At 41.4% G+C, this 12,156-nt stretch overlaps 1 protein-coding gene across 1 annotated transcript in view; it reads left to right on the top strand.

Moving 5' to 3' along the window:
• The first annotated feature begins 314 nt into the window (after positions 1-314).
• ADGRF1 (adhesion G protein-coupled receptor F1) overlaps positions 315-12,156 on the top strand; it is a 34,453-nt gene continuing 22,611 nt past the window's right edge. Inside the window, exons 1-5 of the mRNA XM_049893776.1 lie at positions 315-325; positions 1,087-1,184; positions 3,329-3,386; positions 8,295-8,444; positions 11,231-11,404. Of these exons, the coding sequence (XP_049749733.1) occupies positions 319-325; positions 1,087-1,184; positions 3,329-3,386; positions 8,295-8,444; positions 11,231-11,404 (487 nt within the window). The 5' untranslated portion in view covers positions 315-318. The remainder of the gene's footprint in view (positions 326-1,086; positions 1,185-3,328; positions 3,387-8,294; positions 8,445-11,230; positions 11,405-12,156) is intronic.

Below are 12,156 nucleotides of genomic sequence, written 5' to 3'. Positions count from 1 at the left end.
TCCCCGGGCCTCCAATATCTCTTTTCTTCTCTTTCAGAGCAGAGAGCTGAAGTGGGGGGCAGTGCTGGCCGAGATGGAAGTGTGCTCATGACGTTTTTAAAGTACACCGAGGAAGCAAGGTCAAGGCTGGAAGGAAGAGCCTGACTCTGTCTCCGTTCTGCTAATCAAAGCCACTTATACTAATGGTGTGTTATTGAGTTTGAGATCCATTGTTTTTCGTCTTTTCTGAGGAGATGTAAAAGAGTTTGTGAGGCCACAGGGAAGAACCGCTTCATGTTCTGTCAGTGCTATCTAATATTACTTTCAGCAATGATGGAAATGTTCTGTATCTGAACTGTCCAGTATGGTAGCCATTAACTCCATATGGCTGTTGAGCACTTGTCATGTGGCTAGGGTGACTGAGAAACTGAATTTTAAATTTCATAAAATTTTAAATAAAATTAAAATTTAAATAGCTACGTGTGCCTAGTGGCTACGGTATTGAATAGAGCAGTTCTCTCTCATTCTGATTTTCCTTTGACATCAAATAACCTGGGTATAAATGATTAATATTTGACCATGAGTATGTGCTGAGTTTTACCCCAGTTATTCTGAAATACCCATAAAGTTGAGAACAATTTGCTAGTATTTACACCAATTATAAAAGAGAAATTTGCTGGATCGATTTACGACTATTTCTATTCTTAAACATTCGATCTATGCTAGTATTAATAATCCTAAGGGTCCTTGATTATTTTAATGTCTGTCTTTACTGAGATGAAAGGGAAATCTCGGTCAAATATAAAAGGCATGACGTTAAATGCACCTAATTGCAAAGTTAAGCAATGATTTTAAAACAGTCTGCGTTTAGTCAAACTCAATTGCCTAAGAACAGTTTTCTAGTAAATTCGTAAAGACACTACCTTCTGCAATGGAAGCAGAAAAAACCGTGTATCAGGCTACATGAAGTGGAAAATGATTAAATACTCAGGGCTTCTGATCAGCTCAGTTAGGCACTAGCGATGTGTGCGTTTTTTAGATTTTGGCTTGAATGACTTGTTTTTGTGCGTCAGCCTTGTATGTTACACTGCTCGCCTTTACGTTCAGTTCAGGGAACAGGAGAGAGACTCCAGAAGATGAGAGTTGGAGTGTTTTGGCTCATCTCGTTCTTCACAATCATGGAGGGGAGAGATGGCATCCCGGGGGTGAGTTGGAGCACAGTCTGAATTTCCTCTCTACCGCCTCTCCTTTCTCCTGGCACTTTTAGAAACCATCATTCTCCAGGTGGCTGAAGCAACAATTTTTTTTTTAAATTGTACTTTAGGTGAAAGTTTACAGAGCAAATTAGTTTCTCATTGAACAGTTAGTACACAAATCGTTCTGTGACATTGGTTATCAACCCCATGTTGTGTCTACACTCTCCCCTTCTCCACCCTGGCTTCCCTGTTTCCATATATCCAGGTTTTGTATCCCTTCTTGCCTTCTTATCTTTGCTTTTGGGTTGGTGTGTCCAGTGGTCTCCTATGCATGAATTGAACTATGGAGCGCGCTCTTCATGTGTGTTATTCTTGGTCCTATAGACTTTGGCTGAAGGGTGAACCTCAGAAGTGACTTCAATTCTGAGTTAGAAGAGTGTCCAGGGGACCGTACTCTTGGGGTTTCTCCAGTCTGTGTCAGATTAGCAAGCCTGGTCTTTTTTTTGTAAATTTGAATTTTGTTCTACATTTCTCTCCAGCTCTGTCCAAAACTGAAGCTACAAAATTTAATGGACTTGGAATCAAACATCCTGGGTTCTTGTCTCAACATTGCCAATATTCTTGTTTCAACTTTTGTTGTGTGGCCTTGGACAAGTTATTACATCTCTTTGGAACATAAATAACCTAACTACAAAATGACGACCTAGGACTAAACCATCCTGGAGATCTTTTCTAGCTCCACACATTCTGTAACATGGTCTTTTTAAAACAGAAAACGCACATGGATTGACATTAGCAGTCCTCGGATCCTCTCTTCCCTACCTATATTCACTCTCTTAATGCTTTCATCTAGGCTTATGGTTTTAATAGGCTGATGTAAGGAGCCCTGGTGGTGCAGTAGTTAAGTGCTGGGCTGCTAACTGAAGGATCGGTGGTTCGAACCCACCAGACACTCCATGGGACAAAGATGTGGCAGTCTGCTTCCGTAAAGATTACAGCCTTGGAAACTCTATGGGGCAGTTCTACTTTGTCCTTTAGGGTCGCTATGAGTTGAAGTCAACTCGACAGTAACAGGTTTAGTTTTTGGTGTAGGCTGATAACTCCCAAATTTATACAGTGAAACCTGTGAGAGCTGAAACTCGAGGAGACTGCCTCGTAAGTTTTCCACTTTTGGCAGGTCTTGCCACTTTTCTGTCACTCTCTATTAGTGGAAAATATTTGAATTTCCCTTCTCTGACATTTTTCCAGCTTACACAGGTTCTGGCTTTTGCAGGTTTGACTGTATCTCCATCTCAGAATTCTCCCCTGAACCCCACACTCATATATCCAGTATCTACTTGGTATCTCTGCTTGGATGCACAAAAGATCCCTTACCTCAATATATCCAAAATTAGACTCTTGATTTTTTTTTTTCCCACCAAACCTATTCTTTCTTCCCTGTCACAACAAGCCACGTCATCACCCCTCCAGCTGCTTAGGGAAAAAATCTTGGTGCCAAGCTTGATTCTTCTCTTTTTCTCACATTCTGTATCGAAACATCAGCAATGCTTTTGGCTTTATCTTCAGAATATGCTCAAATTCCAATTTAGTCTCACCACCTCCAGGACTACTGCTACTCACTTGTATTATGTCAATAACCCCTGATGCTCTCATTGCTTCTGTGCTTGCCAATTCTCAGCATGGCTGCGGGATTGAACCTTCGCGAAAGTAAATTAGAGCATGCCTTTTCTCTATTTAAAACTCCCCAATGGGTTCCTGTCTCACTCAAGAAAAAGCTAAAGTTCTTACCATGAGCTGTAAAGACCTATACAACCTGCTTCCCTGGAGACACCTTTCTGACCTCACCTCCTGTGCCTCTCCAACTACACTGGCCACCTCACTCTGCCTCCACATGGAAAGCATATTCGTACCCCTGGGTCTTTGCAAGTGCTATTCCTTCTGCTCAGAAAGCTCTTCCTTCAGCCATATTATCTTCTGCACCTCATTCAGGACTTTGCTGAAAGCTGTCTCAGTGAAGCCTTTCCTGGCACTTCTCTACCACCCCTGGCTTGGATTGCAGATTCACATTTTCAGTTCATTGGGAAACTCAACAAGGCCTTGTGAAGTACACACTCCAAAGCCTCACCACAACTATTTTCTTTTCTTTTTAACAGAGAAATGATGGCAACAAAACAAAAAGAGAACTCAATGTGAATAAGAAAAAGTATCCAGGTGAGACTCCATTATATGGCACGGTACAGAAGATTCTGGTGTCAAGAGACCTGGGTTCAAATACAAGCAGTGCTTCTGACTGCTTGTATAATTTTGGTGTGTTTTTAATTGTCTCAATATCTGTAAAAGGAGAATAACAGCAATTACTACTAGCAAAGCATTAGTGAGAATTAAATAACCTAATATCAGTGTAGTATCTTGCATGCCTGGTAAATAGTTGCTCTGTATACTTCCTCTCCTGCTTTACCTTAATCCTAAAAAGGTAATTAACGGGCGCAGTCCTCAGTCTAGGAATAAACTGTGTGATGAAATTTGATTTTGGGGCCTGTCTGATATTCCCAACACCAAATGCATTTCTTCATGGAAACAGTGATGCACAGGATTGGTCACTAGGTCCCAGTCAGTCCATCAAAGCCTTTATACTGCTCAGTGAATTTGTGGAACAGCAATGTGATAATAGTACCATAGACCCTCCAACCATGTGTGACTGCAATTCTGTGAAAAATGAAATTAAAATTTCAACTTGGAATGATACAAAATACATCTTTACTGGCAATAAAAATAAGTTAAAAATACAACAGGTATTTATTGAGCTGTTATTATGTGCCAGGCACTATTTTAAGTGCATTAAAAAAAAAAAAACCCATTGCCATTGAGTTAGTTCCAACTCATAGCGACCATATGGGACAGAGTAGAACTACCCCATAGAGTTTCCAAAGAGCCCCTGGTGGATTCAAACTGCTGACCTTATGGTGAGCAGCCATAGCACTTAACTGCTACTCCACCAGGGTTTCCTTAAGTGCGTCAGATGAATTAAATCCTCACACTGACTCTCCAAGTTAGGTACAGTAATCATTTTTATTTTATGGAGAGTGAAACTAAGACACAGAGTTAGGGGCAAGAGCCAGGATTCAGACCTAGCCAGCCTGGCTGCAGAACCAGTGGCACCGACTGCTGACTATGTGACCAGGCTCACCCTTTTCCTCTTCTCACAGCCTCTGACCTGCCTGGCAGTAAGAGTGGGAATCTTCTCAGCTCCCCACCTCTTGGGGCAATCCCCAAGGCCTCGGGCAGGGGTTCCACTTCTAAGGAGGTGGAGAGAGTAAGGGATGGACTGAGGCCCCGCAGTGTGCGGTGGTGGGTGCTGTGGGGATAGAGGTCTTTTCTTTCTCGGACATATCTCAATCTCAGTCTGTGCCCTGTTACCCGCTCTGCCTTTTCTTCTGAGAAGCCTGGGGTTGATCCATCTTCTTTCTTATAAAACTGCCTTCTGTCTAGCCCTCCAGGGCCCTTAAGGAACGTGACAGTCTCATAAATGCTCCTCATCTTATCTGTCCCTGAAGCAGGCATAGCACTGCCCTGAGAAATCCATCAGATTTCTAAGAGGTTCCACTGCCAATAGCACTGAAATGAGACCCAGGATAAAAAGATGCTCACCCATTTCCTCATTTTCTCTAAATTTCTTCACGTTCTTGATCTCGTATCCATATATGAACTTCAGGTCTTGGATCCTTCCTGGAATTTTATCCACATTTCATATGAGTGTATCTAAATGAATTTTGAGTGGGAGAAGACTCATATGATCCATCTTCTCTCCCAGCCCAAAACAATTAATAATCTTTCCTTGGGGAAAGAAAACACACTGAGAAATGATAACGGTGGAGGTAGAGGAACACGCAGGGCTGAAATAAGGATTTGTTTTGTTTTGATTTTACATTTCATATGAATACTCAAACTCAGCTAATTAATAGAATATTTTTTACAGGAGAAGGAAGGACTTTTTGGATAAAAGATGTTAATTTGAGGCTTTTATACTGGAAATGCTTCAAGGAGTCTGAACTGAGGCAGGGAGAAGGAAGAATGACCAGGGTTTTCTCACTTCTCCCTTCAGTCTTTTTTTTTTTTCATAATTGTGGTAAAGTACACATAACATAAAATTTACCATTTTAACCATTTGAAAGTGTACAGTTCAGTGGCATTTCATGCATTCGCAATGTTGCACAACTATCATGGCTCTCTAGTTCCAGAAATTTTTCATCACCCCAAAAGAAACCCGATACCCATCACGCAGTCACTCCCCATTTTCTCTCCCTCAGCCCCTGAAAATCACTCACTTGCTTTCTGTCTCTATGGATTTGCCTATTCTGGGTATCTTACATAAATGGGATCATACAATGGGTGACCTTTTATGCTTGGCTTTTTCACTTAGCATATTTTTGAGGTTCATACATGTTGTAGCATGTATCCACAAATAAAAAACCATAACCCATTGCTGCCAAGCCAATTCCGACTCATAGCGACCCTATAGGACAGAGTAGAACTGCCCCATAGAGTTTCCCAGGAGCACCTGGTGGATACAAACTGCCAACTTTTGGGTTAGCAGCCATAGCACTTAACCTCTATGCCACCAGGGTTTCCGTGCATGTATCTGTACTTCATTTATTTTTATGCCTGAATAATATTCCATTGTATGTATATACCACAATTTCTTTATCCATTCATTAGTTCATGGGCATCTGAGTTCTTTCTTTTGGCTATTGTGAATAATGCTGCAATGGAAACATTCTTATTCAAGTTTTTGTTTGAACACCTGATTTAGATTCTTTCGAGTACATACCTAGAAGTAGAGTCGTTGGATCATATGGTAATTCTGTTTAACTTTATTGAGGAACTACCAAACTGCTTTCCATTGTTCTTGTTGTTGTTAGGTGCACTTAAGTTGATTCTGACTAATAGCAGCCCTATCCACAACAGAATGAAACACTGCCCAGTCCTGTGCCATCCTCACAACCATTGCTATGTTTGAGCCCATGGTTGTAGCCACTGTGTCAATCCATATGATTGAGGGTCTTCCTCTTTTTTGCTGACCCTCTACTTTACCATGCATGATATCTCTCATGGATTGAATTATGTCCCCCCCCAAAAAGCATGTATTAACTTGGTTAGGCTGTGATTCCCAGTATTCTGTGGTTGTCCTCCAATTTGTGATTGTAATTTTATGTTAAAGGGATTAGGGTGGGGTTGTAACACCCTTACCAGGTCACATCCCTGATCCAATATAAAGAGTTTTCCTGGGGTGTGGCCTGTACCAACTTTTATCTCTCAAGAGATAAAAGGAAAGGGGAGCAAGCAGAAAGTTGGGGACGTCATATCCCCAAGAAAGCAGCTCCAGGAGCAGAGTGCATCCTTTGGACCTGACGTTCCTGCACTAAGATGCTCCCAGACCAAGCCAGTACTCTTGTTCAGGGACTGGTCCCTCCTGATAACATGTCCAAAGTATGTGAGACGAAGTCTCACAATCTTAGCTTCTAATGAGCATTCTGGCTGTACTTCTTCCCAGACAGATTTGTTCGCTCTTCTGGCAGCCCATAGTATATTCAATATTCCGTACCAACACCATAAATCAAAGGAATCAATTCTTCTTCAGTCTTCCATAGCGGCTGCACCAATTTGCATTCCTACCAACAATGGATGAAGGTTCGAATTTCACCACATTCTCACAAACACTTGTTATTTTTTGATTATAGCCATCCTGGTAGGTATGACGTGGTATGCCATTAGGGTTTTGATTTGTATTTCCCTAAGGACTAATTGTAGTCCTGGTGACACAGTGGTTAAGAGCTCAGCTGCTAACCAAAAAGTTGGCAATTTGAATCCACCAGCTGCTCCTTGGAAACCCTATGGAGGCAGTTCTACTATGTCTTATAGGGTTGCTATGAGTTGGAATCGACTCATCAACAACAGGTTTGGTTAAGTTTTTGGAATGACTCATTGGAGTCCTTAGGTTGTGCAAACAGTTAACATGCTTGGCTGCTATCTTAGTCATCTAGTGCAGCTATTACCGAAATGCCACAAGTGGATGGCTTTAACAAAGAGAAATTTATTTTCTCACAGTCTAGTAGCTAGAAGTCCAAATTCGGGCGTCAGCTTCAGGGGAAGTTTTTCTCTCTGTCGTCTCTGGAAGAAAGTCCTTTTCATCAGTCTTCCTGTGGACTAGAAGCTTATCTGTGCAGGAACCCCAGGTCCAAAGGACACGCTCTGCTCCTGGTGCTGCTTTTTGGTGGTATGAGGTCCCCAACTCTGTTTGCTTCCCTTTCCTTTCAGCTCTTGTAAGATAAAAGGCAGTGCAGACCACACCCTAGAGAAACTCCCTTTACATTGGATCAGGGATGTAGCCTGAGCAAGGGTGTTACAACCCACCCTAATCCTCTTTAACCACAGCAGAGATTATGATTTATGGCACATAGGAAAATCACAAAATGGAGGACAACCACACATGGCCTAACCAGTGGACACATATTTTGGGGGGACAAAATTCAGTCCATTACAGCTGCTAACTGAAGTATTGGAGGTTTGAATCTACCCAGAGGTGCCTCAAAAGAAAGGCCTGGAGATCTATTTCTAAAAGATCAGCCACTGGAAACCCCATGGAGCACAGTTCTACTCTGACACATATGGAGTCACCATGAGTCAGAGCCGACGAGACAGCAACTGGTTGTGGTAATAGAATGACTAACAATGTTGAGCATTTTTTTCATGTTCCTTTTTGACCATTTGTATATCTTCTTTGGAGCTCCTTTTAGTCTTGTCATAGGAACTCTGGTTGTTCCCTGACAAAGTATAAAATCCAGGTGATGCTGGGGGTGGGAGTGAGAGCTTGGGAGCAGCTGGATTGGCAGAAGTGAGAGGACAGACATATATATTAGACATAGGTGGGAGCTGTCTCATGTTCTTGGTCTGGGTATGTATTTTAGTCAATGCCTAGATGAGTAGAACTCAATAAGAGCAGCTCGTGTACTCTATGACCTCCAGGCTAAATACCGTGATTGCGTCGCAGTCACTTCCTCGGCAATATTTCCCTCACAAACTGAGTGAAGAAAGAGGGTTCTACTGTCTTTCTCTCTCCAGGCCCAGTCCAGGAATATGAACTGCTTCTTCAGATGGCCTATAGAGATTCTAATGAGAAAAAGAACTTGAAGAATCTTCTAAAGCTCTTGAAGCCTCCATCATTATTGTTACATGGGTCAGTGGAGATTATCAGAGTAAAGGCTACCACATGTAAGTCAACTCTGGTGACTGGTAGTGTAAATGGAGAAAGTGGGTGCATCGGTCAGTTTTGGTTAGGTAACATTATGAAAACAAGCATCGCCACAATCTTTGTGGCTTAAAAGAATAAAGGTTTTATTTCTTCATCATGCTACATGTCCGTGTTAGACCCATAGAGGGACTGTGTTTGCAGTAGTCACTCGGGGACCCAGACTGATGAATCTACCATTACCTTGAACGTGCTCTTTGGTGAGTCAAAGGGAAACAGAGCACTGGAAGGTCTCACTTAGGCAGCTGAATTTTCTAACTCAGAAGTGACGCATATTAATTCAATTCACAGCCAGCCTGTTGGCCAAAAATGGTTCAGGATTAAAATTCATTTGTGATCTGTAGTTCATATTCATTCCACTATGCCAGTAGTTTTCCAACTTTAGCATGCATCATGCATCAAAATCACCTGAAGGACTCGTTTAAATACATATTATTGGACTCCATCCCTAGAATTATAATTCGGGAGATCTGAGTTAAGGACAAGTATCTGCATTTCTTAAAAGTTCCCAGGTAAAACTGATGCTGTTGATTTGGGCCCCACACTTTGAAAACCGTCGTGCTCCACCATGTTGCTTCTCACTTGTGTTGTCTTTTTTGACTTCTGATAAACACAGCCTTACTAATGGGTCTCTGCTAGGGACTTGGAGAGATTCTGCGTGCCTGTACTGTCCCTTCTAGTTAGCATTGAGCTCATACCATTAATTCATTTATCTATTCAACTTGTATTTAGTGGGCCTATTTTATGCCATGAACAGGAGGTAGAGCAGCGAACAAAAGGAATTTCCTCATAGAGCATATAATCAAGTGGAGAGATGCAGAAAATAGAAAATAAGCATATATACATAATATGGTACATATTACATGTAAGTGCATGTATATATAATATTATGCATTGTGTAGTGATAAATGCAATGAAGAAATATAAAGGGAGTTCGGTGTGGTAGGAGAATTTGTTGTTGTAAACAGAGTGGTCAGGGAAAGCCTGTCTGCTGAGGTGACTTTATAGCAAAGACCTGAAAGAAGTGTTAGTGTCTGGGGGGAAAACACTTAAACAAAGGGAACAGTAAATGCAAAGGCCCTGAGGCAGAAGCATACTGGCCACATTTAAGGAACAGCAAGGAGGCCAGTGTGGTTGGAGAATGATGGAGGGAGAGAGTGGTACAAAACGTGACCAGAAGGGAAGAGGGGAAGTCAGATCATAGGGGGTTGTGTATACCATTATAAGGACTAGGTCTTTCATCTTGTATGAGATTGGAAGTTAACGAAGAGTTTTAAGCAGAGAAGTAACATGATATGACTTGTGTTTTTCAAAGGTCACTCTGGCTGCTATGTGTGGAATAGGCAAAGGGTGTGGGGAGAAGGTAAGACTGGGAGCAGGAAGACCAAACAGAAGGCTACTGCAATGATCCAGACACGACAGTAGCTTGGAGTGGGTGGTGGGGTGAGAAATGGTCCATTCCAGACATATTTGAAATCAGAGCCAATAAGATTTGCTGATGGATTGTGTTTTATCCCGGGTTCCTGTGAGAGCAGTGCCAGGGAGGTGAGCTTCTATTTGTTGCATCTGTTCTTTGTTTCTTTTTTCCTTCTTATTCAAACTTCTTTTGGATTGAATATTCTGTAAGGTTTCACTTCATCTCCATTATCAGCTTATTATTTACGCTTCCTTTTTTTTTTTTTTTTTTTTGGTTGTTGTTGTTACGCCTTTTTTTTTAGGGGTTGCCATAGGGTTCATGACATACCCAGACATTACCTTTTAACTGTCACAACACTTACAATCAACTGAGAAGGAGGCTTTATTATTTCAATCTTAAACGTGAAGAAACTGAGGTTCAGAGTCATTAAATAACTTAACCAAAGTCACCCAGCTGGTAAAATGGCAGAAAAGGTATTTAAACACTCCTTATGTTTTCATTTCTAAAATCCTTCCCATTCACTGCACAACTTCATGCGTATTTTCACAAAGATTTCTGAAGACCCACTTTTTTTTGTCTATTAAAAAAGAATGACTTTTGGTGGAAATTTCAGGTCATATAGAAGGATTGCCAGGATTGGCTGATGGAACTTTTCAACATACCTGTCAAAAAATAGTCTTTCTGCCTTCTCCATCTTGTTTATAAGGTTTACTTTGGAATGATGGTAAATGTATGGTTGGGGGAGGGAAGAGCATCTGATAATATATTGGTCAGATATCCTCTGGAACCCCTCAAATAACTCCTTGATTGCAAATGTCCTCTTCTGCTTCTCTTTCCCACTGCAAGGACTGTCCACTCGGTATGCACCATTCTTTTGAACACTAACACCAGCCATTTTGTTTTGATTTACTAGGTTTCTGATGGAGTTCCCAGATTGTGTAAATGGTTAACGCACTTGGCTGCTAACTGAAAAGTTGGCAGTTTGAGTCTACAGACTCAACTCGGAAGAAAGTCCTGGCTATATACTTCTGAAAAATCAGACATTGAAAACCAACCCTATGGAGTGCAGTTCTACTCTGACACACATAGGGTTGTCATGAGTTGGAGTCAACTCAACAATGGCAACTGGTTTTGTTTTGGTTTTAGGTTTCTGATAACCAACCTCAGAGCCAACTGACTGGACATTTCCTCATCATAAATATATTGCCATCTGTTTTCAGCATTTTGTAAGAAATACTACTTTCAGACTCTGAGTCAGAGCCAGGGAGCAGAATTCAGGAATAGTCATCATATTAACCAAACTCCATGAAACTAAACTCTATTTTCACACAGACTGTAGCAGCCTGAATGGAACCTTACAGTGTGGTTGTGAAGATGGCTATGCCTGGTTTCCTCCCACGTGCCTTGATCCCCAGAAATGCTACCTTCGCATGACAGGATCACTCCAGAGCTGTGAATGTCATCTCAGCAACCTCGATCAGAGTACCAGTTTCTGTGAGAAAACAAGTAAGCACATGGAACACTAGGAGGGCAGCTCTGGGCTGGAGTTCCCTCCCATACCAGCATGCAACAGAGAGGGGACTCTGGTTCTTTGCCCACGTATTGTTCTTTGCTTCCCTGAGAAGAACTAGTGTTTGCAGGTAGGTTGAAGGGCAGTGAGGATATACTCCTTTAGTCTTGGTTGGACACAGACCTTTATAAATACAGGAGATTCAGAAACTTGAGTTGACATTTGAACATCATGAGTTCATCCAGCTCTGCAATTCTGTAATTCTATTGAGATTTGGGGAAAGTCACTGACATCTCCAGTAGGAGAACTGCTTAAGTAAATATAATTTTCTTCCTACCCTCTTGCCATATATATAGATAGATAGAGATATCAAAATTGGTATCAATATTGGTATAGATATATAGAGAGGTATATATTGCCAACATCAACCTCCAGAAAAGGGAAGTTTAGAGGTGTGAAAGCAGGAGGAATACATAGTGAATAAACTGAATGAAATGCTCCAAAATAGCCAACAAATATGTTATGTGTATTGAATGTATTACCAAAACCAAGCAAAATTAAAAGTCTAGTTTAGGAAACCAGTGTAAGTGGAAGGAGCTACTACTGACTTAGATTCATGTTTGGTGGATGATGAGGTGAGCCAAATGACCTGTTCTCCAGGTCTTAAAGGATTTTAAGAAGCTTCCTCAAGAACTACCCTACTCATCATGAAACTCCAAATGTTGATGGAGCTAAGCAAGTGTAAGGA

Source organism: Elephas maximus, chromosome 1 (genome assembly GCF_024166365.1).
Source record: "Elephas maximus indicus isolate mEleMax1 chromosome 1, mEleMax1 primary haplotype, whole genome shotgun sequence".
Lineage (NCBI taxonomy): Eukaryota > Metazoa > Chordata > Mammalia > Proboscidea > Elephantidae > Elephas > Elephas maximus.
This window is presented reverse-complemented; position numbering and strand designations above follow the sequence as displayed.